Genomic DNA, 27,445 nt, shown 5'->3' with positions numbered 1-27,445 from the left:
TCCAGAACCAAGCAGGCCTTAGATAACACCGGTATTTTTTTGCTTAACCCACAACTCTCTGAGGAAATTAATACAAAGTCCAAAATGTTCACAGGGTGGGAGCATCCCCAGTCCCACCCAGACATCCCAAAGCGAATATCCAAAGGCACCATTCCAACTGCAGCACTACAAATCGTCATGGAATCAGAGAACCATTAAGGTTGGAAAAGACCACTCAGATCATCACATCCAACCACCCCCAGCCCATCAGCACAGCAAAGATACACCAGGACAGAATAGCAAAGTGGAGCCATTGGTACCGTTGACAGTGAGCGTCACCTCGCGTTCCCCTGCTCCCACCCGCGGGACCACAGCACGGCACACGTATTTCCCAGCATCTTCCTGGCGGACGGACTTGAGAGTCAGCTTGTTCTCATTGCTCAGGACCTGGAAGAGAGGAAGGGGCTGCACTTAGGGTGGGCAGTGGGGAGTTGAGCAGAAGAGCTGGCAGCCCCCAGGGCTCTGGATGGCCGGGGGGAAGCTCAGCTGCCTTTGGCAAGTTGCACCCCAGGCAGCAGCACCCTGCCCTCCTGCCCTGGCTGTGCAATTAACAGCTTCAGGATATCTTGATAAGTGCTGATCTGGATGAAGCTGTCAGCACAATGCCAGCACTGGGGGCATGCAAATAATGTGGCTTCTGAGCAGTGTTTCCAATTACCCATGCTGGAAATACAAACCCTGGGGCTAATTCCTCTTGGTTATCTTCACCTCTCTTCCAGGACTCTGCAGACTCCCACCCCTCCCTTCTCAAAATGCTGCACAGTGCCCACGGCCAAGAGCTGAGCTGGAGCTGCCCAGAGGCCCCAAGCCAGCAGAACTGGCCAAATGGAAGCTGAGAAAGCAGCTCTGTGTGCTGATATGTGCAGGTAAGCAGAGCGCTGGAGCGTGGCTGGGGCTGTGCAGTGAGGGTCAAGAAACCCCCATGCACAGCTCCCTGCACTGCTCTGTAAGCGCTGAGAAAAGGGAACAGCATTTTGTGGTGTGAGGGCACTGTCTGTGTGCAAACCACAGTGATAACCAAGAGGAACAACAGCTGCCGCTGTGGGATGGGAAGCCAGCAGGGATTACAGACCCGGTGGGATTCCTCAGCTGCCTCAAGCTCTCAGCTTGCCCAAGGCTGTGATTGCATCCCAGAGGACGGCTTGTCCGAGGCTGTGATGGTTTGGGAAAAACACCCCAGCAACGAAGGCAGAGATTTCCCCATGCATGCACCAGTGATTGCCCTACAAGGCCACAGAATCACTGAACATCCCAAGCTGGAAGGGCCCCATGAGGATTTATTGAGTTCAGCTCCACACAGCACCACCCAAAATCAGACCATGTGCCTGAGAGCACCGTGTGATTCCACCAGAGCAGGAGGGATCCGCACAGAGCCTCACATCCCACCGCCCTGCCCCCTTACCACGCCTGAGCCCCGCTTCATCCACACGATGGTGAGTGAGGGGTTCCCAGTCCAGGCACAGTTGAAGACGGCATCAGAGCCCAGGTCAACGAGCAGGGACTGCGGTTCTGTCGCCATCCGGGGCCCAACTGCACAGAGCAGAGCATCAAAACCATTGGTGTTGGGGTACCAAAGGGACACAGCTATATGCGACCCCCAGTCCACGTCCCCCTCAACCCCCTGCTATGACCAGCAGCTCTGGCACATTACTCACAGTAGACATCCACAGTCCTGCTGATGTTGGTGCTGCCCAGCGCGTTGGTGACCTCACAGGAGACGGGCTCAAAGAAGAACGTGTGGTCCACGATGGTTTCATAGAAGTCACCGGATGCTTCCTTTATCACCTGGCCTTTCTTTGCCCACCTGCACGACAAGGAAGCAGGGTGGTGTTGCACTGCTTTCCATTTGCCAGTGACAACAGGGATGGGATGAGGGCAGTCAGTGCTGGTAGGGAGCACTGTGCCCCTCCCCTGCCAACCAGCACTGCTGGCATTCCCACCCCAAAAGCACTATAAGCCTTTTCAGCTTCGTCCTGCTTTCACCCTCTTCCCCCTTTTCTTCTTTCTAGTTCTTTTTTCCTCCAGTGAAAAAGAACTTCATCCCTTGAAGGCAGCTGAAATAACATCGCCCTGGAAAGCCAAGCTGGCATTTGCAGCTCTACAACTTGCAAATTGTCTCAGAGAACAAGCTGTCAACTCAGCACTTGAATTAAGCCGCTGTTTGCCAAACAATGAGCAAATGTGACCTAACGGGGCACCATCTGGCAACCTGCCACTCCAACACGGGCAGACAGAATGGGAGATGCTGTCATGCAGTGCGAAACCCCATCCGCTCCTGGGAAGAAGGGAAAGAGAGTGGAGGAAAACATAATAAATCTCCCCAAAAGAGCAATGGGGACATTAGAAAGGAGTGGATTTCCCTGAGGTGGGATGATTGGGGACAGTGAATGTGCTGGGCAGAGGAGAACAAACAGACAAATCCCAAAGGCCCACGAGCGTGATCCTAATGGGACGAGGATGGGAGAGCTGAGAGGCATCACCCCGCAGCCAACAACACGAGCAGTTCAGAAGAGAGGTATTAGCAGCACAGATGGGAGCTGGTTTGTATGCACTTATCTGCTCTCTCTTCTCATTTATCTTCACACCTCTAATGGATGCTGACTGGCCGCTCCAGCTTCCCCACGCTGCCTTCCTCCCCGGATTCCCCCTTCAATAATTAATCAGGAGATGCTGCTCGGATTTTTAGGGCTGTGATTGACGAGGGAAACTCCAGGTATGGGAAAATCAGCACGAGTGACACCTTCCAGTCACTGCTCCAATGGTAAATCACAGTTGGGTGCTGCCTCCCTCCTTCCAGATGTAATGAAACCGAAGCTTTGCTGCACTCCTCAATGACTCTGCCCCCATCCAGCTGCACTTCCAGACTCCGCAGCCCTCTTGCTGCATGCACCAGATGGACAAAGCCATTTCCTGGAGTCCTTAAGGTTGGAAAAGACCACCAAGATCACCTCAGATCATCATTTCCTTGCAGTATCCAACAGCACAGCATCCTGCTGGTGCCCACTGACCACGCACTGCTCCATGTTTTGCAGCAGCCCGACCAGCCCAGACTGGGAGCACATTTCCAGAGGACAGGAGTTGTGTGGCTCAGCAGCAGCCCAGGAAAACACATGTGAACCAACCCCACGCGATGCTTTTTGTGTGTTCAAAACCCATCTCTTCTGCAAAACCGGCTCTGCCGAGCGCAGAGATGTGTCACAAGCAGCAATTTTTTGTGCTTCAGCAGAGATCAAGGTTCCTGCTCCAGTTTTCCAAGGCTTAACACTGCTAAATCAATGTGGCTGAACAAGCAGTATGGATCTTTTCTAATGTCAAATCGGTTTTTAATAACGATGGCTGATAACCTCCTGTAAAGCTCCTCGCGATGCGCTCACAGACAGCCAGAAGGCAACTTCCTCCTGGTTTTAACAAGCCCGTAACGTGCCTCGCTCACCTATTAACCTCTCAGCAATTATTTATAAGCTGGATGTAAATAAAATGCAGCCAAGAAGACGCAGAGGATGTTCAGGTCCTGCCTGCGGCCATCAGCTCTGTGTCTGCATCTCAGCACCCTGCCCAGCACACAGTCTCCAAACCACCCGCAGCACACAGGGGGCCCAGCCTCCCCTGGTCCATTTTGATGCTCTCTCCCATTGCCGGCTGGTGCAGCCTACAGGGCAGAGCCAGCGTGTGCTTCATCCAGCTGAGCTCACCGCAGCAAAAAAATTCCTGTCCGCAACAAGAGGACTTGTAATTCCTCAGCAAATGGCATGTGAGAACAAGCTGTTTAGGGGAATTTGTAGCCCTGTCATGTAACAGCCCTCCCAAGCGACACCAGGCTGGTTCGGTGCCGCCTGGATGACTGAGGTGTGAATGTGCAAGCCTGCTCACTTGGTGCTGCAGCTGCTTCCCTTCGCTCCAAGCTGGGCAGCAGTAGAGCTGCGGGTGCCATCCCAGTCCCTCCAACCAACAGCGCTGCAGGGCAGTGAGCATTTCCCCATGGCAACAAGCTCTGGCTGGGATAGATGTGCTCCGTGGTGCCGTTCCTCCGCTCCCATTCATTGCTTCCCACCAACACCACGCAGTGATGCAGCATCGTGCTCACACTGCGCCCTGTGCTCACAGGGGCTGCTCTGACCGAGCGCACCCCGGGGAAGCGCAGTGAGCTGCAGTTTGTAATTAACAATGCCAAATGAAGCAGTTGCTCGCCATATAAATTGTGTTTACTAAGAGCGACTTAAAATAGATAAATATTTTCTCGGACGCGTTTTAATTGCTTAATAAAAGTACCAAGAACACCCACAAATACCTTAAATAAATGCGTGGCTCGCGGAATGAATTAATTAACATTTCATTCCTGGGAATGGCTATTAATTGCTACAAATTGCTCAGAGATGGTTCTGTTGTTTTATTGCCAGCATTGCTCACTCTGCAACGTGGCACTTTCTGCACGTCCCCAAACAGCAGCAGCCCACAAGCATCACCCTGTGCTCTTCTGCATCCCTATGGGGGGAGGGAGACATGGGTTGGAGGCATGAGAGGAGGATGGTGTTTCCTTGGTGCCTGACCCAAGAGTGAGGGTGTATTGAGAAGCGATGGAACACCACATTGCTCCCTGCCTGGCTGCAGCACGATGCATCAAGCAAATTATTGCCTTATTAAAAGTAAACTTCTGTCACGATGATCTATGGGGTTACTCCTCTTGTAACATATCCCCTGGCCACATGTCAGCAATGCACCCAGTATCCTTGCTCGTGGCCCTGCAGCTCTGCTGTCCCCTGTGCAAGGAGCAGAGCTCAGGTAACACAATGGACAGGGACCAGGAACAGCCCAGCACAGAGCCAAAGGTGTGGCTGCTCACAGAGCATCCTCCCTGCAATCTCTGGAGATCACTGCACCAATTATAGGTACAGATATATTATTCTACAGTGGCAGGCTTCCTGCCATGCTTGGGTGAGCCCATTTTATCCCGGGCACAATTAGTAATTAACACCTCTGCTAAAGGGCTCCACAGGTCTCCTTCAGAGCTTTCATTAAGCAGCTGCCAGGTGCAGCTCCTCCACTTTCTGAGCTGTCTGCAGAAGCGCAGTCGGAGCCGCTGTCCTGGGTCTCCATCCCTGAAGGCTTCCCATCGTGAGTGGAAGCAGAGCTCGGTGCTAAGGCTGCTAATCCTTTTCTTCAGCAACAAATAAGCAGCGAGACCAAATTGCCACCTTCTCCCAAATTTCAAGAGCTGGAGATGTCAGGTTTGAGTCCCAGACAAGGACACGTTTGGCTCCTGATTGCACTCACTGCAATGCACAAGTTGCTGCTGCTGGGGTTTGATTGTTTTTCAACACTCTGGGGTTTTGATGATAATAATAACACCTCGCTGTGCGGAAGAAACCTCTGTCTTGATTTCCTCTCTAATCTCAGCTTCTCCATTCCCCCTCCTGCTCAGCCAGCAACGAGCCTGATTGCTGCTCATCAGACTGTCTGCCACGTATGGGGCAGGCTCCTCCTCACTGTCAGTGGGGGAAAAAAAACAACACAAAATCAATGTGGGGCACTCAGAGCACCCCAAAGCCCCCCTGGGGATGGGCAGGGGGCTGGGCTCAGTTCTGCAGAGTGCTCAGTGTGCTGGAGATGGGCAGAAGTTGCTGTGCTGCCCTGTTGTGTTCACTGCTGTGCTGATGGTGCAGCTGGATGACCTTGGAGGTCTTTGCCACCCTAATGATTCTATGATTCTAACCCAGTACACTGACCTTCTACTCATGCAAAAAATACAAGCAGCGCATGGGTGAAGTAGAACAGAACTGCAGATTTACCATTTTGCTCATCTTTTTTGCTGTAAAAATCCTCTATTTTCTGTCCATCCACCCACAAACTCATTCTCCAGTCACTGATCCTGAGGCCTCTTGAATCTCCTTAGAGCAACCCGGTAACAACATTGCTCATCTGAGCTTTGTGTGCCAACAGAAAGCAGTCCAACGTGGCAGCACGCTGATAGAACAGCCCGACCCACAGGAGCGCTGCGATTACCTGCTGACTCCTGCACAAAGCAGCAAGAAACATCTCAAGAAAAGAAAACTCCAAAAGCAAAACCCGTTAAGTCCTTAATTACACACTGCAACAGCAAAGCAGAGCTGAGCATTAAGCACTGCTTGATGCTTTACAGACAAATGGCCTGAAAAAACAGAGCCAACAGCTTGTGCTCTTCCTTTGCTTATATGTTTTCCAACAGCTTATAGAGAATTTGCAGAGGAATTGAAACCCAAGGACAGCTCATGTTAGGAGTCACTCCATGACCTGATGCTGGATGAGACACAAACCCTTTCCAGTGGGTCTAGGTGGGGAAGCCAGCATCCACTGGGTATTCTCCCTGTGCCATGCAACCCCTGAACTGGGCTGCTGCTTGCATCTATATGGGCAGAAATAACATCGCTAATGAGGCTTCTTGGGGAATTAGGCTAATGAATGACAACCAAGGCCAACTGCATCACCACAGCACTTACACCTTCCCCATCCCAGGAGGAGCAGAACACCCCCAGTGCACCCACACTGCACCACATTCCCCATCTTTTGCATGGAAGCCAAAAAACCACAGAGCTGAAGACCTCTTAAATCCACATCTCTTCCAGCTTGGAAGCTGTAAGAGGATTCATTATTTATACAGCAGAAACACAAAAGCTTAGCATATTTTAAGCTGTCTGAAGTGACTTCAAGGCAACTCTTTTCCCCCTCCCATCCCAGCAAAGAACACTTAGATGTGTCCAAATGGAGCAGTGGGAGGAAACCCTTTGGAAAGAGGAAATATGTGGAAGGACTGAGGGAGAGAAAGCAGAAAGCTACGATGTATGTGCCAGGGGATCACCAAGGAATGCCCAGAGGGGACGTTCCATGTGAGATGTGAGAGTAGCCCTCACTGCACTGAGGTTATGGCCAGAGGGCAGCATCGTGGTGCTGCCCAAGCACCCGTGGCAGCAGGTGCTGCGCGTCTTTTCTTTCCTTTCCCCTTTTTTACACTTACACTTTAGTCACAGCATCTCTAATTTCTCAGATCTGAAGCCACCTTGTGAGACTGGAAGGGAACGATAGAGAAGAAAGATGGGGGGGAGGAGGGAGCCAGTAATCTTGTAAAAGTCAGTTTTGAAAAAAATCAATTTTCTTGTGTGACAAGATTTGCTTAAGGCTTTTCATTCTGTGAAATCAGCCCATCACCCTGCGGGAGCGCAGGAAGGAAGTGGCAAGTGTGGTTGGGAATATCTCAGATTAAAGACTGCTAAATTGGGCTTGAGGAGCTCCCAGCTCCTCACAAGGAAAGCAGAGCTGTGGCCAGCATCGTCAGTGATGCTCCACTCCCTGTCCCCTTCCCATCTCCAGGAGCCTCTCTTGAAGGAGAGGTGACTGATAGGCTGGGGAAAACACAGCTCTGGGTTGCTCCCAACCCTCCTGGCTAGAAGTGGTGTCAGCAGCTTGGCATGGTCAAAGCCATATGGTCTCTGCTCATGCCCAGAGCAAAGCTTGCTGGAAATGAATTGCCCTGGATCAGGCTCATTCCAACACTGGCAAACCCCACAGCACAAGGAACACAACCGCAGTATCATGCTTGGATTGGAAGGCACCCCACAGCTCATCACCCCACCCCTGACATGGGCTGGGTGCAACCCCAGCTCAGGCTGCCAGGGGTCTACCCATGGCCTCAGGCACCAGCAGGGATGGGGCTCCACAGATCTGGGCACTGCCAGGGCCCCACTGCCACTGAATAAAGACGTTCCTCCTCACATCTCACCTAAGTCTCTTCCAGTTTAAAGCCACCCCACACCCCAAAAAGCCGATCTGAAAGGCTCCAGCACCAGCAGCCCGCGCCAGCCGCTTCATCACTCATTTCCTTGGTTATCTTTAATCACCGCTCCATCAGGAAGCGATGCTCACCACTACAAAGCGTTTTCCTCCCTCCCCGTTTTTTGCTGCTTTCTGTCAGATTCTCCCTCCATTACACTCTCTCCTCATTAGTCTGAGCTGCCTCCGAGCGTCTCCCACACGCGTGTTCCCATTACCCTGACAAGCCGGGGAGCGGGATGACAAATCTCCCCATCCCCACACCTCACCATTCCCGGTGTCACCTGCAGCTTCATCCCAGCAGCTGTGAGCTCTGTGCCTTTTGTTTTAGTTCATGTCTTTTCCCAGCTCCCCTCTCCCTGTTGGCAGATGGGGCTGACGCGTCGTGGAGGAGATCTGAAGAATTCACTTCCCCTTATTTTTTGTTACTTCCCCAGCTTTCATTTTCATTTCAGAGCAAAGGTCCGGCTGTCTGGGAGGAAGCTACAAAGGCAAACCCAGGCAGGAAAACAGAGACAGTCAGGAAAATACTACAGCTCTGATGACTTCAGACCTCTGTGTGCTTTGCATTCATTTCAGCTCCTGCACGGGGCTGCGGTGAGATGGATGCAGGGCTCACACACTGCTGGCTGCTCCATAAGCACATTTTGAGGCCTTACAGCCCCTTTTAAATAGTAATAGAGACATGGCTGTCATTTAATACAAGCTTAATATTGCAGATCTCCTTTAAGAGGCAGCTGGGGAGATGAAGGATGGCACCAATCATGGTGTGGTCCCAGCAATAGGAAGCCCCAAAGAATGTCAGACCAGGGGGATGTTTGCACTGGGACTCCAACAGGGCAGCAGAAAGTCAGCAGACAGCAGCACTCAGCTCCCAGGAGACACTTATCCAAGCTATCTGAATCCAGGCCTTCACATGGGGGCAAAGATGCTGTGCAGTACATTAAAGGAGCTATGGAGAGAGCTGAAGCAAGATCTACTCCTCATACCCACATGATAACTCCTCATGCCCACAAAACTCCTCCTACTGTGTGATCCTGGCAGCAGAAAATCCTTCCCAAGATTCTTTCCTCCTGAAGCCCCTCTATTCCTCACCCTGTGGTAATGCTCTCCCTATTCTGATGTGCTCCTGGCTTTGCTTCTTGCCAACCTGCTCAGCAGCATGCACTGAGTGCACAGAGCTGAACAGTGCCAAGCCACCAGGACTGGGCTGGAGCCATCTCAGTTAACTCTAAGCTGTGGTGGTGTGGCTCAATGCAAAAGACAAAGACACAAAAACAAAGGAAAAAACCAACTTACCTTTGGAAGGCTTCAGGTAGACAGGGATCTCCAACAAGATCCCTTCACCCCCACAGCCAACCCTTAAATGAGGGCTGGGAAGGGGTGGATCCTGGCTCCAGCCCTTCCATCACTCAGTACATTGCATGCACCTGAGCTGCCCTGGGCTGGCCCTGCCTTCCCACCAGGTGCTCCATCACTGCTTCAGGCTGTGACTCAGCATTACCACTGCAATGTCTACCCAAACCCCACCAAGACCTGCACTCAGCCCCTCAGAACAGCATCTCCCTGCTTGTCCCTTTGCAAGCACAGCAAGTCGCATCTTTTCCTTTTCCCTGCTGAAGGCAGGACACTGCCTCCCACTGGGCGCCTTCAAGCCCCACTGCCTTTAAAGAAAAGCTCTTAAAAAGCAGTTGAGTTCGGATTAATATTTGATGAGTGACAGCGTGCTGTTGATTCAAAGATAAAACGGTGTTTTCCAAACACAAAGGTCCTTTCTGCAGAGCGGAACCCGCTGAGCAAACAAACAAACATCGCTCCCTCCCTGCCCCCCCCCTGCTGCCAGCCCAGGGGTGGGGAATGGGAAAGCCCAGCCCTGACCTGCAGTGGGGATGCAGGAGGAGCTCGGCCCATTTGGACATTCAAATTCAGCTCGATGATGGCAAAGGGAGATCACTTGTGCCCACACCAAACACAGTCCCCCTTTGGCTGTAGGATGGGGAATTGCACCCTGCACCCCAGCCTGGTGTGTCATGCAGGAGGGTGGCTCAAAATGCCCCATCCTCACTGTGACTGCAAAAGGAACATTGTATGGAGATGTCTGACAGCCCTGAGGATCAGAGCGCTGTATCAATGCACCGGAGCGAGGCATTTATTACTGCCCTGCCTGCAGCTGCTCCCCATCGCTGCAAAAATAATCATCATCACAGGAGCCCAAAAGGCTGAGGGACTCTGCCTCGTGCAATATTCAACTTTCCCATTTTCTTCTGCCATCTTAAAGATTCTCTTTCTTACCGCAAGTGATAAATAATAACAGCAAAAAACAAAACACCCCACAGACACACAACAGACATCAAACACCAAGGGAAGATTGGCAAATGGAGAGATCTGAAGTGAGCAAAGAGGAGGGCTGGTTGGGAGTCAGTTCACGTCGCTCTGACTTGTGTTGCTTTCCATTAATTTTATTTGCCATCACAGGTGGCAGAACCACGGCGACAGCTAATTACTCTCTTGCCTTCCCATTCCTGCCTGTTGGTTTGCAGCAGGAGCAAGGCAGGAAATTGCCCGACGGCTTTTGGGTGTGCACAGCCCGGCAGTGATGCTGAAGCACATGGGAGAGGTCATAGGATCATAGGATAGGAACACAGAAAGGTTGGGTTGGAAGGTATCTTACAGCCCACCCAGTTCCACCCCTGCCAGGGGCTGGTTGTGCCCCCCAGACCAAACTGCCAGAGCCCCATCTGTGGCCTTGGGCACCTCCAGGGATGGGCTGTGGAAGTTGTCCCCTACTGATGCCCCCTATGGTCCTCCAGCACCTCTATGCAGGAGGAGATGTGGCACCGCGCGACTGTACATGCAAATGCAGAGCGAGAGGACAGCTTGCTCATGTATTCACAGCATGGATGGTGCTGCCTATGGATTTATGCCCAGAAAAGGGGATTTATGGCGTTTAGACATTTTCCTTTGTGTTCAGAGCTGTTTACCGACAAACATATTGGGAGGTATTAAAAATAAATGCCGGCTGACGACCACGATCTGATATTTCTATCTGAGGATGAGGGAAGCCATAGGAAATATATCAGCCTGCTTCTTCCCAGGGGGGAAAATCCAGCACTCTTCCTCTCTGTTCCCAGCGTGCTTCTCCATGTTCATTTTTAAGGCAGACTAAGCTCATCCTGGCTCATGCTTCCCACCCTTGCAGCTCCTGGTGCATGGCAGAGGGCTTTCCTGCTCTGCTCTCCCTGGGGTGCCCCTGAGCCATGGATTCCTGCATCCCAGTGCAACGTGATGCTAAAGCCTTAAATCCTCCTCCCTCCTCTCAGCTGGGATATCCCGTGCTGAGCATCAGTGCTGAGAATTCTGCTGCCTCGATGTAACTAGTGGGGACCATGGGGTCTCTGGGGAGGGAAATGAATTGCCCTCGATCAATCAGAGCCATTAGGAGGAAGGAAGCCCTGCCGCGCGCTGCTGAATCCTGTTTGCTTGTCACAGTGGTAGGGAAAAAGCTGTGTGTGATGTTAACATGTTAGGGAAACTTAAGAAATCAAAAGCCCAAAGTGCTTGAATTTTTCATGCCTCCTCGTCTTTTTTGAAGAAACCCAAACCAGCCCAAGCTTTTATGGGAAAACATAACCCAAAATATGTACCATTAACTAAGAGCACGAAAGCAGGCAGCAGCCCTGGGGATGGCAAAGGGATGGGGCTGTGAGATGGGGCCGAAGGCACAGGGAGGGCTGTGGGTGGTGCAGGGATAGCCCGGCTGCTTCCCCTCCCAATGGTAAATATGAAAACAGGGCCATTTGTATCTTTGACATTAATTGACTTCTGAAATTAATAACTCTTCTGTGTAACTAGGAATGCAATTATGGCATTGTTGTGCTGATAGCAGATATCCAGCCGGAAGGAATCGTTCCTACCAGCAAACTTGATCGTACCAATTAAGGCGTCCGTGCCAAACAGGAGGTGGGTCGTGGTAACCCATCCCCAGAGGAGCCTCTGCTGCTACAAACCCACACAAACATGGGCTGCCAGCCCTGCTTCCCTCTGCAATGGGACAGCCTGCATGGGAGGCCATGGTGCCCCCTGCTCATCACTCCCTACCACACTGCTCATTTGGTCCGGCTATGGAGCTCCTGCACCACCTTCTGTCTATGTTTCTCCTCCTCTCATTCTCCCCTTTTTGGCCTTGCCAGTGCCAAAGTGCAGCTCCAGCCCACACTTCCCTGCTAAGCTCTGCTGGGGCTGCACATGGCTGCTCCTGTACGTGCTGATGGCACTGCAGTGCTATTGTTCAAACCACAAAAGAGTGCACAAAGAAAAGGCATTTTCCAATTTTCACATAATAGATTTTTTTGCCCATTCTGCTCGTTCCATTCCTGAACAGATGGCTCTGCCAGCTCTGTGCCAGGCCTCTGTCCTGCTTTCAGCTGGGATGGAGTTAATTTTCTTCCTAGTAGCCACCGTGGGGCTGTGCTTTGGATTTAGGACAGTTTGCTTCTCATAGCACCCTGCCAGTGATCATTCTGGAGATGCACAATGGGAGGAGACTGAACCTGGACAGCTGAATTTTACCTTGTTTTGCCTGCTGCGATGCGTGGTGACGGTGAGGCTGCCTTACCTGTACTGTGTGACAGCGGGGTTGGCCTTGGCAGAGCAGTGGAACTTGACAGTGTTGTCCTCCAGCACCGGCTGTGGCTCCACAGACAGGTTCACCAGGGGGGGGTCTGCAAAGAGACAGGGATGAGCCCATCACTCATGCTACCACATATAGAAGGCAAAAGGCAAAGCAGCACTGAAGTTCTGATGGCATAGAAGAATGGGCTACAAGACCTATAAGACCCCTTTGGGCCATGAGGAGTTGTCCTGTTGCTCTGGGGCTCCTCTCCTCTCCTCACCAGCCTCCAATCCCTGCTTCAATCCAAGCTGCTCCCTCCTCATTGCCACGCCACGCGCCGCTTGACACAGCATCTCCCTTCAAAACCATTAGCACAGGCTCTGATTCCCGTTTAAGGAAATCAACCCACTTTGAAGAGCTCCCATCTAATATCTTGCTGGGTAATGATGATCTTTTGTCTACCCGCTAACTTGAAAGTGGCATTTCTGCTCTTTCATCAGCCTAATCATCTCTACCAAGTCCTTATTGGTGTCACAGGCCTCTCGGTTCTCCCGGCTGCCGCTCTGTTTCTCTTTTCCTTTTACAAGATAAGCATCCAAGTGCTTCAGCAGCAAACAAAATTTAGAGGAGAATTGATGAAAGAATGAGAAACAAATGAGAGAAGGGTGCAGCACTGCGATGGATAATAATATCTAGAATGGTTTTAATTTCTCCTGGTGTCTCGGGGGGTGGGTGGGTGGGGGTGGACCTCCATCTTGAGGTTTGGAGAATTAGAGCTCATTAAAGGGAAGAAAAAACTTCATGTGACAACATCGGGCTGCCAGCTCTGCCCTCCGTCCTCATCCTCGCTGACCCTTCCATCCCCATCCTCATTGACACCCCTGCAGTGTTGGGTACCACCCTGCACTGTGTCCCCATGACCCCAAGGTAATTTACCCAGCCGGAGCCCTGGGTTGTTGCCAGCAGAACCACCTGCCTTTTTGATGGGAAATTATGACGGGAAATTATAGGTATTTTCAATTTACCCTAATCTCATTTTAAAATGTGCAATTCAAATGACAATAAAGATGGGCGCAGTTGGGAATATAAATGAGCTTCACTAACATAACAGCCCAGAGATATATAGCGTGCTCCTAATTCATTTGCAGGCATCCTGACACTTCCCCATTGTTATACAACAACAGCTAATCACCTTCCTTTGTTAAGTATGAATCACACTTCTCTTTAGTAGCTTCCCCATTGTTTGATGGTTTAGTGGCTGTGCCTACGATTTACAGAGGAGCCTCTTTGTATTAAAATGAGCCCGGCTCCCCCCTCGCACTCCAAACAATAATAAAAAACGTAGATTAAAAAGGAGAAGGAGCAAAGGAAATGAATTAAACTCTTTGATCTTCCCTTTCGCAAATGGGATTGGGCTCTCCAGCAGCACAGCGAGGCCGCCCGGCTTCCCACGAGGTGCCGCGATGAGCGTCCGTGCGAGTGAGAGTGTTTGGGGGTATTTTAGGGGAAAGAAATCGTCACTCATCAGGATGTAATTCCACTCGGTTACAGTTATAAGCCCTGCCCGATGTCTCGCAATTCACGTGTGCAATGGGGTCAGAGCCAGGGAGAGCTCGCATCCCAGCCATGAAACCAAGGTGGAAAAATGAGGAACTACACACATGTGCAGAGGCTTGGAGCAAATGGCTTTGGATAAGCAATAACCCGGCTCCTCCCATCCCAGCACGCTGGATGTGAGTTTCCATAGAGCCACTGGGCTCTGGCAGTATAAATAGTTTATGGCATATCAAACTATTAAACACGATTTTAATCCCACTTGTGATGTTCGGTGCATAACTCACAGGAGGCTGACTTTGATGTGGCTGGTGGAACAGAAATCACATTGAACAGATGTTCCAGCTGGAGTTGCTTAGTGTTCCCATTACAGACTCTCGCTTTTTCCCCCCCTTTTGGTTCCTTTCTCTCTTTTCTATTTCTTTGGAAGGTGAAGCTGTTTATGACTCAGCTCTTTCCCAGCTGCCCAGGCTAAGACTGGCAGAGCCCACGTAGGACTTAATCCATCCCGGTGTTTTCCTACCCCTCCATCACCCATCCAGCCCTGGGAAATTGATCTCCTTGTTAGACCCCATTAACAACGACATACTTTTAATAGCTGGATAGGATATTATTACTATGACTTTCACAGCACACAGTATTTAATGGCTTGCTGTTCCTTATTGGGTCCTTCACTCTACAGCAGACCCCATCATGCTCAGGGATGCAGCTCATATCTCTGCACTGCACCGCATGGTGTAACGGTGTCTCCAGCTCTGTGTTGTTTGTGAGGATGCACGTGCATCTCCAGCCATTGTCACTGTTTGCAGGCTGTGAAATAACCCGTGCTATTATCTCATTTTATCTGTCAGGACGTGCTACACAGCGACCCAAGAGCCTGCTCATCTTCCGGCAGCAAAAAGCTGGAAATCTTAAATGGTGAATTTTCTGCTGTGCTTGAGTTTGTTCAGGCAGTTTTAATTGGACTCTGGAAAGCAGCTGGCATGCTAATATTGAGCACCCTGCATTTGCAAATTGTTGGTAAATACAGCTGGAGGAATTGTGTGTGTGAATGGAACCGGGCTGGAGAAGGGTCATGTCCAACCCAAGCCATTCTGCGATGATCCTATGACCCCTCTGCATCAGTGATAGGAAATCTCCATCCCCATCCCTGTGATGGAGGCTGGGTGGCAGGGACTGGCTGCTACTCACGCTGGATGTCAATAGTGACCGAGGTCTCCTTCCCGCTGGGGATGGCTTTGTTGGTGGCGCGGCAGACGATGTTCTCCCCATTCTCAATGTCTGAAGGGGCGATGAAAAGGGTGCTCATGATGCTCTCCCTCTTGCCATCACGGAGAAGGGTCTGTGAAGGGACACAGAGATGTAAAGAGGTGGCACGGAGCCTGAATGGTGGCGGTGGGGAGAAATGTTTATTAAAAGGATCATCAGGAGCTCAAGAGGAATGTGTTCCACTCTGAACTTTGAAGTTGCCTGCATTACAAATGGCTGCAAACTGACCCATTTTGTGCCTTGCATTTTGTGCTTTGGAAATTTTCATTAGAAATGTCAAGTGTTCCTGAATCCTCAGCACTTACCAGGCGTCGGGCTTTGATAAACAGGAGAACATGTGGGCACCCATTCCGAGTCGGCTGCTGATTGCTCTTTGATGTTTTCCTTTATGACCCAATAAAGGCTTTCCGTTTAAATTAAAAAATGCCAACAACCCTGACAATTTTTCATAGAAAACTGCAGCTGGAGGCGGGGACATATGTCACTGGGAAAAAACCCTTCTGTTTCAAAGCTTCTGCTGCAGCCAAGGTCAGTGCTGGCTTTGCTCCTTGAGCAATACAAACACAACACCCAGATAGGATGCAGGGGGGGAGAAGCGGGCCTTCCAGGTGATGTATAAGCGAAGTGAGGGTGCAGAAAGCCAGCTTGATTCTGGGCAGAGCCCAGCTCAGCACCAGCTGGTGGTGCATCTTCATCCCACTGGGGATGCTGCATGAAATGACATGGGCTGCGGAGCTGAAGGTGCTGCTCCGACGGCTTTGGGGCTGCATGGAGGACCCCAAGACCCTTCCTGAAGCAAGGGAGGAGCACAGTGTGTCCCTAGCACTCCCTGCCTCACCTTGGAGTAGGTGGCTCCATTGACAACTTCTCCTTTCCGCATCCAGATGATGGAGGCTGCTGGCTTGGCGTTGTCTGCATGGCAGGTCAGGTTGAGGGGGTCCCCTGCTCTCAGGCTGATGATGGGTCCCCCCATAATGACAGGATCATCTGGAGGAACTGCAAGGCAAGGAGTGAAGGAGGTGACGACATGCCAGCATTAAACAAACCTGCTGCCAGGGCTGGGAGCTCACACTGTGTCAGTGGCTGTGATGGGGACATCACGTCATCCCCATGGGATGCTCTCAAGTAAAAGCTTTGCCCCCACTTACTGTGGGCATCAGCAGTGCCCCAAGCAGGGCTCCCCTGGCAGCCTTCATCATGGTGGGGCAGAATAGTGCTGAACATGCTTGTGCAGCTTTGATCCTCCTTTTGCTTTCACTTTATCCTCTGTGCCACCCTCTGGCTGCACAAAAGGCTGTGAAATTCCTCTCGCTCAGGCTCACCACTGCCAAGTCTTTCAAGCATCTCCAGCCCTTAAAGCAGGCGTTGCTGGGGGCGGCGAGGAGATATTTAAGATCTCAACATGCCTTTGAAACAGCCACAGTCTGACAGCCTGTGTGAGCTGTATCCTCATCACAGGACCCAGCTCTGCTGCTACCACAGCCAAAAGCATCTCTATATCAGCTGGGGAAGAAGGAGATAAGGGAGGGCATGGTGTCAGAGAGCATGGATTATGCTCTCTGATAACCCAGAGGTGATCGCCCACCTCAGCACAGGGCTTGCAGTGAGCAGATGTGCTGCCTGCACACCAGGCTGCTCACACGGGCGTCTGCCAAACGTGGTGAGTAATGGGATTTTTTGGCTCAACGGGTGGAACCCAAGAACTGTAGGGAAAAAAGCTTTTCCACATGGATCCTGAATGTGTATTTCTCAGGCAACAAGAGTGAAAAAGGTGAAAATCTGTGTTTTTGGGGTTAGTCAAACTGCATCAGTCCCCAGAACAGGAGGATGTGGAAGCTGTGCTTCGTTCTGATGCTGTTTAACTACTAAGGAAGTGCTTTCACTTCATCAAAAGCAGCCATTCCACTGAATGCATTTATAACACTGTCAAAAAATACCCACCATAACCCCAGCATGTTTTCCAGTCGCTCTTTTCCCCCTCACTGAAGCTATTAATTGAATTTGACCTCAGCTTGTGAAATATTGGAAACTCATCTTGTGCAGAAGGAAGAAGCCCAGCCCTCGAGCCTTGCACTGAAGAGCCTTTCAGAATGAAATGAAGGGACTCTCATAGGGATGCTGAATGTTCCTGGCTGATGTCCTGCCAGTGGCTGCTCCCCCCAGCCCAGAGCATCCTCCTGCAGTGCCAGCATAACGCTGCTGATAGAGCTCGTGGGACATCACAGTCCCAAGTGGTTCTCATCCCCAGGTACCCACATGGCTATGCATTATCCATGGTTTCCAGGCTCTCTAAGCATGGGAGGAGAGGGGCTGCAATCAGTGATGTCTCCCAGCAGCCCTAACTCCTGTAAAGTGAAGGGGGATGCGCACCTTCCCCAGGCTGGAGATGGGAGAAGATCAGAAGATGAAGAGGGGAAGGAATAAAGGGAAGCAAGGAGCCGGCAGCGCAGAGCCATGATCCATTATTCATCCCGTGCTCCCAGGATTGTTGTTATTATAAGACACCAGTACGGAATCTGGTCTCCTAATTTTTAATCACGTAGAGGTAGAAATGCTAGCCTTCCTGATTAATGCAGGGATATAAATAGGAAGAGCTGTTTGGGGTTGTGGGCTTCTTAATCCTGACAGCAAAGAGCAGGGAGTTAACCTGCACATGACTGGAACATCTACAAGGAATAAGAACAGGGATGGATGAGCAGAGCATGGCTGTGGCCATCACTGCACCCCATGGGCAGAGCTGGGCAAGATGCATGGAGGGGGGGGTCTCTCCAAAGGAACCTTCTGCAGAGCTCCTGAGCCTCAAGCTGGAGATCTGCTCTTTTTCTGACCATAAGCAAAACTTGCAGAAGAAAACATGCCAAGTTTCCCATCATCAAATCCACGGTTTTCTGTCAAAGCACAGCACTTCCACCAGGTGGTGAGTTACAGGCCTTCCTGTTCGCAGCTCTGCCTGCAGGCTTTACCTGTGTCATTAACCAATGGCACCGAGCTGGTACCCAAGGCTAGCACTGCTCTGACCAAGAATGAGCATTCATGTCTGCATGCTGCTGGCCATTGGGCAGCTGGACAGCTCTGCAGCAGGCAGACGGAGCCTCAATTGCCCTCAATATTTATTGAGATAACAAGATCCTGTGGGCAGGAATCTCCTCCTGCAAGTAGGGAAAGCAAAAGCCCCTCCAGCCGCCAGCACTGCTTCCTAATTAATGCTGACTGCCTTTTTGTGTGGCTGCCAGCATCTCCTGGCTGCTGGGCCAGGGTGCACAAAGCCTCCTGCAGGCAGTGCCAGCATCCCACCCAAAGTGCTCCCGGTGGGGACGGCACCTGGTGCTGGGATGGAGCAGCAGCTGCTGAGTGGCCCCCGAGGAGCACTGTGTGCGACGTGTTGGAAGGAATATAGAGCTGCTATGAGATGTGTGCCCCCATTGAGCCCAACACCTCCCTGGGGAAGGGCTGCTGCTGTGCTGCTCATCTTTGAGGAGGGGCAGGTGGTGTGCAGGGCTCTGCAGGAGGCCAGAAACAGATGCCTGCAGTGATCACAAAACAGTTGTTTGCTAGCCCCAAAGCAGAGGGGCTGAGCACCCAATGAGCATCCCAGCCCGCTGCTGGGTGCCACCCCCAGGACCCTCCCTGCCCTCAGTGGCAGCCAGAGGGACTCGGAGGCTTTGCTCTGGCACAGAGAAGTGTTTGTGTATTCAGAAGTGCACTGCAGGCTTGTCAAGGAGGCATGTTTGCCTCTTGTAGACAAGTCAAGCTTATGAGGGCATCATGCTACACTTGCTCAGAGTGAGTGTACGTGGGCACTGTCCTGATCTGCATGCAGCTGCTTGCTGGCTGGAGCATTCTGCAAAGCAAACCCTTGCAGGTCCAACCTCATGCTCCAGGACCAGGCTGACAGCCTGCAAAGAGCAGGGTGTGACCTGCAGTCTCCTGGGAGGATGCATCCTCCTTCAAAACAGGGATGGAGCAAGAGATGACCTGAGCTGCTTCCCTGCCAGGTGGGAGCAAATGAGGTTGCCTTCATTCTACCAAATAAAATGAGGATGGGAGAGAGTCTATCTGGTTGTGGGCTGGGGAAGGCTGGGAGAAGGGAATAAGAAGGAACAGTTGGACGTAGACAGAAAAATGGAGCTAGCATTGCAATTCCTTTGCAGAGGAGCCTGGCAGGTAAGGAAAAAAGAGACCTGACAGCAGGGGGACAGCGCTGAGTCTGCAGATGGGGTCAGTCAGATTTCCCTTTGCATCCTGCATCTGCCTGTGAGCTGCTCAGTATCTGAGTGCCCACAGTCCAGAGCTTTCCCAGCCCCTGCTGCACTTTGGGAAGGCTGGCAATAGGATGGGGCTGCGGGCAGCCTGCAGAATGCAGAGCTCTCTCTGGAAGCTGCCTGGCAGAGGGAAGGAGGAGAGGAAAAAGATGCAGGCAGTGCAGCCTGGGGAAAACACGCTGAAAAATAAATCAAAAGAAACAAGGGGAGCAAGGGAGAAAAATAGTGATGAAAGTTTAAATAGTGCATCTCTCCCTCGGTCCTATTTGCTTGGTGAGTGTTGGAGGCAGCGAGAGTGTGGGTGGGCTCAGCAGCCACACAGCCCCTCCATCCCACACAGGGGACAGAGGTACAGGAGGGGGGCAGCTCTGTGCCTCCCACATCCCTCCTGCTGGCTCCACCTGTCTGCAGTGCACGGACCCTCCTCACATCGCAAACCTCCACGCTAAGATTTCCTACAATGTTCCCCCCCCATTAAAGATCTCAGTTCCCATCCAGCAAATGAACAGTGTTTAAATATTGGGCTTTTCCACCCCCATTGGGATTAAACCCAATTTCTGGCTGCAAGGGCTGTCAGAGGAAACACAAGCGGATCTGACACGGGATAAGCGAGCATTTGTATTCTACTGAAAAAACCTTTTCTATGAGGAAAAAGCAGAAGTTTTCGCAGCCCCTCCGAGCTCTGACAAAGCACACAGGTGGCTGCCCGGCTATTGATCGCCTGCTTGAAAGATTCTCGGCACAAAGAGCAACAAACTCCACATTTCCTCTTCCAGCTGAAAAGAAAACACCAAGCCAGCAAATCCATCAGAGCTGACGGAGCAGTTCCCATTGAGCACAGTGCAATGTGGGTGCACAGTGAGGGGAAACTGAGGCTCAGCCACATGGATGCACAACCTCACAGCATCCACACTGCTGTGCTGAGATGGGAACTGGGTGTCCCCATCTGGAAGGACACACCTTGATGATGGGACACACCCAGAGCACGGCCCTCTGTCCCCAGCTCCATACCCCCAAATCCCCCATCAGTGACTGAGTTCAGCTTTGTCATGAATTAGCCACAGAGCCAAGGCTGCACCTCAGCGCAGCGCTCCGTCCTTCAGCCACGCAAAGCAATAAAGGGCACAGCAAATCGTTACGGATGAAGCCGGGACGCATTGGATGGGGTTGATCAATGCACAGCACTGCCTTATCTCTGAGACTGGCCAGGGCCAGATGTTCTGAAGGAAGCCAGCACAGCCCTGCCGCGATCAATCACAATGTTCCCAGTGCTGACACGTCTCGGCCCTCTGAAGCTGGTTATCAGCGGCCACACAGCTCTGTGTATGCAGTACAGAGAGGTTCGGTCCCACAGGTGCAGCCCTGGGATGCCCTTGTCTGCCCTCCCCCATGCAACATGTCCTGAGGTCACCTGTCCCTGCACGAACCCCTCTTTAAGACCAGTCACCCAAGTTTTCAAAGCTCAGCTGGAAGGGGATCCCCCCCTGGCTTCTCTTCTTTGAGCACATCCCCACTGTACCAAACTCATTCATTTGCTTTGAGATATTCTTCCTCTCTCTAAGACCCCTGAAATGCCATGGGCTGGAAGGCAGCACCTCCCCTAAACCCCTATGACCCTTCAGACCCCAATGGTCTGAGCAGAAATGACCCCGTCAGAGGATGCAATGCTATTTCTGTTGACACCGATCCATCCATCTCTGGGGATGCTGCTGCCTCTGCCCTGGGCTCATTTCTAGTGCTGTGTTTAACTGTTCATTGCACTGAATGAACGCACAGGTAGGCAGAGAGACAGCCAAGGAGGGGATCTCTGCTGCGCTGGGCTTCAATTCTGTACTGAGAGCATCAGGAGTGAGCCCAGAGGCAGGAAAGAAAGGGAAGCAGATGAGAAAGCCAGAATTCTTCATTTACTCTAGTTAATTTTAGCCTAATTTGTTCTTCTGTAAATATCAGCCCTTCTTTAATAAGTCAGCACGGCAATTGCAATGTAATCACCCAGCGCATCATAAAAGAGTTTCACTGCTAATTGTTAGGAGGAAGCGGAGCTGTTCTGTGGCAGGTATGGGATTGCAGAGAGAGATAATTATAACCAGATCTAATTAGTAATTATAACAAACCTCTGCTAGAAATGGCTTTTAGTTAAATATGCCCCAGTTCTCCCAGCAGTGCTGCAGAGCTCGAGGAGCAGTGCTGGGTTCTGGACCCACAGCCTCACCCTGAGCACAGGATACCAGTGTGCAAAGAAGAGAGCTGGAAATGCAGTGCAGGCAGCTGAGACAGGAGATGGTGCTGTGAGCACAGAGACCAAGGTGCTGGGGGTGCATCCTCGGGGGCACTCTGCTGGAGTTGGAGATGCTTTGGGAGCTGGGGAAGAGGAGCAGAATGGGAAGAGTTGAAGATGAGCACCTGGGAACGCACCAGGATTGGGAAAGGACTTCCAGGAGAAGGGTATTAACCCAAGAGAGGGATGTTGAAGGGATGTGGATTGAAGAGAAGGATGCTGATCTAAGAGTAGGGTACTCATCCAGGAGGAGGATGCCCAAATAGTGGGGTGGGCATGGGGGGATGCTAATCACGGAGAGATGCTCATCAAGGCAAAAGATGCTAATCCAGGAGGGATGTTAATCTCTGAGGGATGCTCACCCAGGAGCTGGGTTCTAATCCAAGTGCTGGGTGTGGGGATGCTGGCCAGGAGCTGCTCCCCCTGCAGCAGAGCTGCCCCCAGCCTCCAGCTCCCGACCTGTGGGAGATGAGATCCCGTGGCACCGTGGTTGGGTGCTGCTGGGCTCCCATTCCTCCCACCACAATCCCTTGTCTCTCACAGCACCGACCCCGACGGCTTCCCAGCTCTGTGCAAAGTGATTCAATTAAGCGCCGGTTCACAGAGAGTGCTAAAAGAAAATCAAGCGAGCGAGCGAGCGCCCAACAACACCGAAAAAAATGCCCCCTGGAGAATAATTTTCTTCTATGGATTTTTAAGACCAGCGGCTGGAGAATCACTTTCTCGTTTTTGTGCTGTCTCTCCAGTCAATAAATAAGAGGGAAATAAAGGATTTCAGAGAAAATAGAATGCAGTCAAAAGGTAAATTGTGGTCTTAAAAGCCCCTAAGAGACTCACCGACTTTGAAATGTTTCCTGGTTTGAGACCATTTCTTCCTGACTACATGGTTTCTGCTCCTCAATTTGCATCTCGGGGAGGCAATCTTTAAAACTGATTTTCCCCTGGTTGCATTTCATCGGCACAGAACCTAAACAGGCGGCTGCATTACAGTAATAACATCAACATTTCAGCCACCTTCGCCTTAATTATTTCTCCGTCTTGCCAACAGGACCAGTTAAAATAGATTTATATTTTGGTGGGGAGGAGGAGAAGGGGGGTTCGGTGTGTGTGGATGGGTGAGATAATGTGGAGAAGCCCATTTCTCCCCTGTAATGTGTCACCGTAACAAAAAAAGTAAATGAAAAACAAACACTTGAGGTAAAAGGTTTGGGCCGTTTAAGAAATAACGTCGGCGTTTCAGCTGTCTTTTGCTTAATTGTTTCCCTCTCTTGGCTCTGCCACCTGAACCAGTTTAGATAAGATGCGAGTGTGGATAAGGAGGAGGAGCTGTGCCCTCCTGGGCTGATAATGCTGCCTTCACCAGCCGCCAACCTGGAGCTGAGCGCTTGGGAAGCTGCGCGGCGCTGCTGAGAATGGTGCTTGGAAGGGAACACAGTGGTGGGGAATGCACTGAAAGTGCTCAGAGCCAGCCCAAAACGACACTGAGAGGGGCAGGCTGCTGGGAGCGGGTTGGAAAAGGCCTCTTAGGTCATGGAGCCCAACCACCACAGCCTCAAAAGGAACCTGCTCTGCTGGAGGAGCCCCCGGACCCGCACAGCTCTCAGACTTCCCTCCTCCCAAGCTGCTTTCATGCCAACGACGATCCCTATTTATAACCTTCTCCCCTCCTGTTCTGCTGTGTGCAGCTTTATGACAGCCAGGGTTCTCCTTTTTATGACATTGTTGTTCTTAAAGTGGTTTTATCACCTGGTTTTATTGCAGAATTACCGCGTGGCACCCCAAGTGCCACAGCAAGTGGGAGGAGAGCACAGCCCGCCCCAAAGCGGTGGAAGCAGCTGTGATTTGGGGATGGATGCAGCGCTTCTTCTCCGGTATATATCTATCCATAGATACATAAAGCACTTTGTGATCCCAATGGATGCAAGGCACTATATAAATGTAAATCATTATCATTATCATTAAATACCTTCTGCATCTTTTCAGCCCACCAGTTGGAATTGGAGGCGTGCGGGGCAGCTGCTGTCTGGGCTGGAGCCGCTGAACAAAACGTGAGAGGGGCGATTTTTTGCCTTTGTTAGCAATTAAACGTGCTGTCATAAAAGGCTTTATTTTCCCTCTGCAATTTTGCATGCTGCCTCTTGACTTGAAAGTCACTTCTCGCCCACCACGAGGAAGTTGCGCAGGCTCCCCTAGCAACAACCTGAATAAGAAGCAGCTGCCGGGGCTGCGCGGGTGCTCCTGCGCTATTTGAACCCTCTGTGAGCAGTGTCCTGCAGCACGGCTGGGGGTGAGCACCTGAAAGCATCCCCATGCAGCAGGGCTGCATGATTTATGACTAAAAGAATACAGATACCTGTGGCCAAAATCACAGCTCAGCAGCATTTCTGCCCAGCCCCAGAAAACTGAATGCATGGAACTGCTTTCTTTTGGATGTTGGCCATACTGCAACCAGTGCTTGCAGCCCCAGGCTGCCTGCAGCTTCTACTTTCTTCCTTTCTGCAGGATCCAAGCCTGAAGGATTCACTCAAGGTCATTCAGCTCCACTGACACTTCCCAAAAGGAGATGGCTGATATCAGCCTCTGTGGTACAATGACAGAGCAACAAAGTTCAGAGGGACTTGTGGAATTTCATCTCCCCTGGTCATAATAAGCAGAAGAGATGGAGATGCAGAGTTCTGATTGATATCCATAGGCCTGAGCCCAGGTCCCTCCCAACCTACCAGGGTTCTGCAGTATTTAGTTAAAGGAAACAAGATTTCCCTGGCTCCTGTTTTTCTTTTCCTTGTGTATTTTTTTGTGTTCCCCAGCACTCCGGAGCTTCAGCCTCCTGCTGCCCAGGGGAGATCTTCCATTTAGCTACCTTTTCCTTTCTCATTTCATGCTGCAATGGAGATTCATCAGAGGTGTTAAATCCATGATTTGCCATGACTCCCCCACCTCACCCGCTGAGCTCAGGGTTGAGAGCAGCATCTGTGCTAAGCTCTGCACCCCATCCTTGTCCCATATTGCAAACCTCAGCCTGGGGAATGAGCAGAGTCCTCATCTCATGGCAGCTGTGGCTATGGAGAGCCAGCAGAGTCTGGACATCATGGTGAGGCAGTGTGGGGCAAAGGCTGGGTCTTGGGGTGCTTTCACCCATTCCAGATGGATGGGAGACATCAGCCAATAACCTGAGCATCCTTAATGCCAAATGCTAGAGGACCATTTGTCCAACATCTGCCATAGCATGAGATGGATTTCCCTGGGGTGAGGCTATTTCCCATCAATCACAAAAGACACCAATGGGTGAATCACAAGATGATTAATTAGATGTGAAGTTCAGCCCCAGGCAATCCCTGTCCTGGCCTTGGGGGGTACGGAAACTGACATTCAGCCCTGGAGCTGGTGGGCAGCAGGAGCACCTGATGCTTTCCTGCAGCCTCTCCCACAACCTCTCTTGCTTCCCAGCTATCCCTGCCCTTGCAGAGCCTCGGGCTCATTTTTCATCTGGGGGGATCGATGGGGAAGCGGGGGCTGTTGTTGCAGGGATGTCACGCTCCGAGGGGCTCATTGCTCTCTGCCAGCTGCCAAGGGGACAGCAGCAGTGCTGGTGTCAGGTCACTAACAACCTGCATGTGATGCCCAACCCCACAGCACTGCAGCCTGTGCAGTGTGGGGAGCGATGCAGGAGACGTGTGTGATGCAGATGCAGGGGAGCGTGAGCAGGGTACAGATGGGGGGATTTTGTGATTGGGAATAGGGAGAGATGTGTGGGTGTGCAAAGCAAAGAGGGCTTTCCACAAGCTCTATGAGCATGGCATCCATCAGCTCGGTACAGAGCACAAGACTCTCCATGGCAGAGCTGAATGTTCCGTGCTTGCTAAATGTACAGGTCAGGCCCTCCCTGCATCGAGACAAGAAATCACAGCTAAGTGCAAGAATCCTGACATTAATCATTCCTAAATGCGTCGCCTCCCATTTACTGGCTGCTCACTCTTCAGCACGCGGGTAGGAGTGCTGAGGACAGAGGCAAGGTGAAGTTTGATGGGAGGTGGCATTGCTGGAAGACCAAGGGACAGAGTCCAGAGAGAAGAGATGAGCTGCCAGGTGCCCAATTCTCCCTTCAGCATCCAACCTGGCTCTGTGTCCCCAGGGCTATCCATTAATTTACCTACAGCACAAGACAGACTCGCCTAACCCCAGGGTATGGGGCTTGGAAGAAGCCTGAATTCTGCAGGTTTGTCCATAAAATACCGTGAAATAATCACTCCAGGCTTGTGCTTACAAAAGCCCTGAGCTACCCCATCTTTACATCAGTGAGAAGAAGGCAGGAGAAGGGCAGATACAGCTTTACGAGGAAATCAAGCCCTGTTTACAGTCCCCTACATGTGTCAAGAGTGTGATCAATAAGACATTAAACCATGGTAACAAAGGAGTTGTGCCCACATAGCATGAACCCAACACCACAATGCTGTGAGATGGGCAAAACCAGCTGATGTTATCCCTAGGATGCCCTTCCAAGGCAAGAAAGCAGCGCTCACGGGGCTGCCCCCCATCCTCCTGCACCAGGGAGCTCAGCACCCACCTCACCCTCAGGACACCCCCCTCCCCCATTGCAGGCTCTGAGCCGGCTCTGAGCGCTGTAAACTTAAGCTGCTCAGACACAGCATCAAACATTTAAGTTATTTGGGATTTGCGCTCGATTGTTTGATGTTGCTGTTTCATTCTCAGCAGACCCGGTTACTGTTTTGCCACTGAAAAAATTCCCAGCAGAGAAGGCAGCTTCATGAAGACAGAAACTGTTTCAAGGCTTTTCAGGCTATCAGGAAGAAAACGATTGCGTTTCTATCCCTTCTTTTTTTCTGTTCCACATTGACATTCTGACTCTACATGCTGGTTCAGCCTGAATTTTGCATTCAAAGAATTTAATTCTGTTAAAAAGCACAGGAAAAGAGTTGAGATAGTTCCAGGTTGGACTGGTTCACGCTTTGAAACAGCCCCTGTTCCAGTTTCTCACTGCAGCCTGGCATTACAAACTAAGATGGAAAAATGGCCTTTCCTGGGCCATAACCTCTTCATTTTCTGATCAAACTCTGCTAAAGAGCAGGAAAGCTGGGAAATGCAGATGTCGCGAGCTGCCAGTGATCATTCTGGTAATAGAAACAGCTCACTCTGCTCTAAAGGGGGGGGGGAGCTGTTGAGGCTGGGATGGAAGGAAACATTTCAATAAAATAAGAAGCTGAAAGAAGAAGAGGAAAAGGGTTGTGGCTGAATGGGAACCGTGTGGCATCGAGGAGACCTTCCCATGTTCCCACCCCTGCCTTGTGCCATCTTCTAAGGCAGGAGCTCTCACTTCAAATTAACTTAATCTGTACTGTTCAATAATTCATGTTGATTTAAGAAAGCTTCATTTCTAATGGGATGCACACAAAGGCAGAATTAAGGCTGGAAGGAGCCATGGATGTGGAGAATTGAGGCAGTGGAAGGTGACGTATGAATTGACTGCTATCAGCTGACTGCTGCACCCATCCTCACAGCCCTGTGGTCCCCCACTTATGGCCACCACCAGGCTGCAATGCCTTGCCCTTTCCCCATGGTGGTACACAGAGCCACAAAGCCATTGAATTCCTACATTTCACCACCTGGAGCCTT

The 27,445-nt window shown here is 51.2% G+C and overlaps 1 protein-coding gene across 8 annotated transcripts in view; it reads right to left on the bottom strand.

Annotated features, from left to right (window-relative positions):
- Positions 1-27,445, bottom strand: part of KIRREL3 (kirre like nephrin family adhesion molecule 3) — a 211,781-nt gene that overhangs the window by 8,931 nt on the left and 175,405 nt on the right. For 7 of the 8 annotated variants that reach the window (XM_085526158.1, XM_085526156.1, XM_032449137.2 and 4 more), the window contains 6 exons: positions 16,113-16,270; positions 15,197-15,347; positions 12,455-12,560; positions 1,695-1,843; positions 1,442-1,569; positions 300-426 (listed from right to left, as the gene is read on the bottom strand). In XM_085526158.1, coding sequence (XP_085382284.1) covers positions 300-426; positions 1,442-1,569; positions 1,695-1,843; positions 12,455-12,560; positions 15,197-15,347; positions 16,113-16,270 — 819 coding nt within the window. Of the gene's footprint in view, positions 1-299; positions 427-1,441; positions 1,570-1,694; positions 1,844-8,108; positions 8,222-12,454; positions 12,561-15,196; positions 15,348-16,112; positions 16,271-27,445 lie in introns of those variants that run through there. The other variant, XM_085526159.1, reaches the window with a different exon arrangement.

This window comes from Coturnix japonica, chromosome 34, assembly GCF_054131305.1.
Source record: "Coturnix japonica strain WE chromosome 34, WE-NBRP24, whole genome shotgun sequence".
Taxonomy (NCBI): Eukaryota; Metazoa; Chordata; class Aves; order Galliformes; family Phasianidae; genus Coturnix; species Coturnix japonica.
This window is presented reverse-complemented; position numbering and strand designations above follow the sequence as displayed.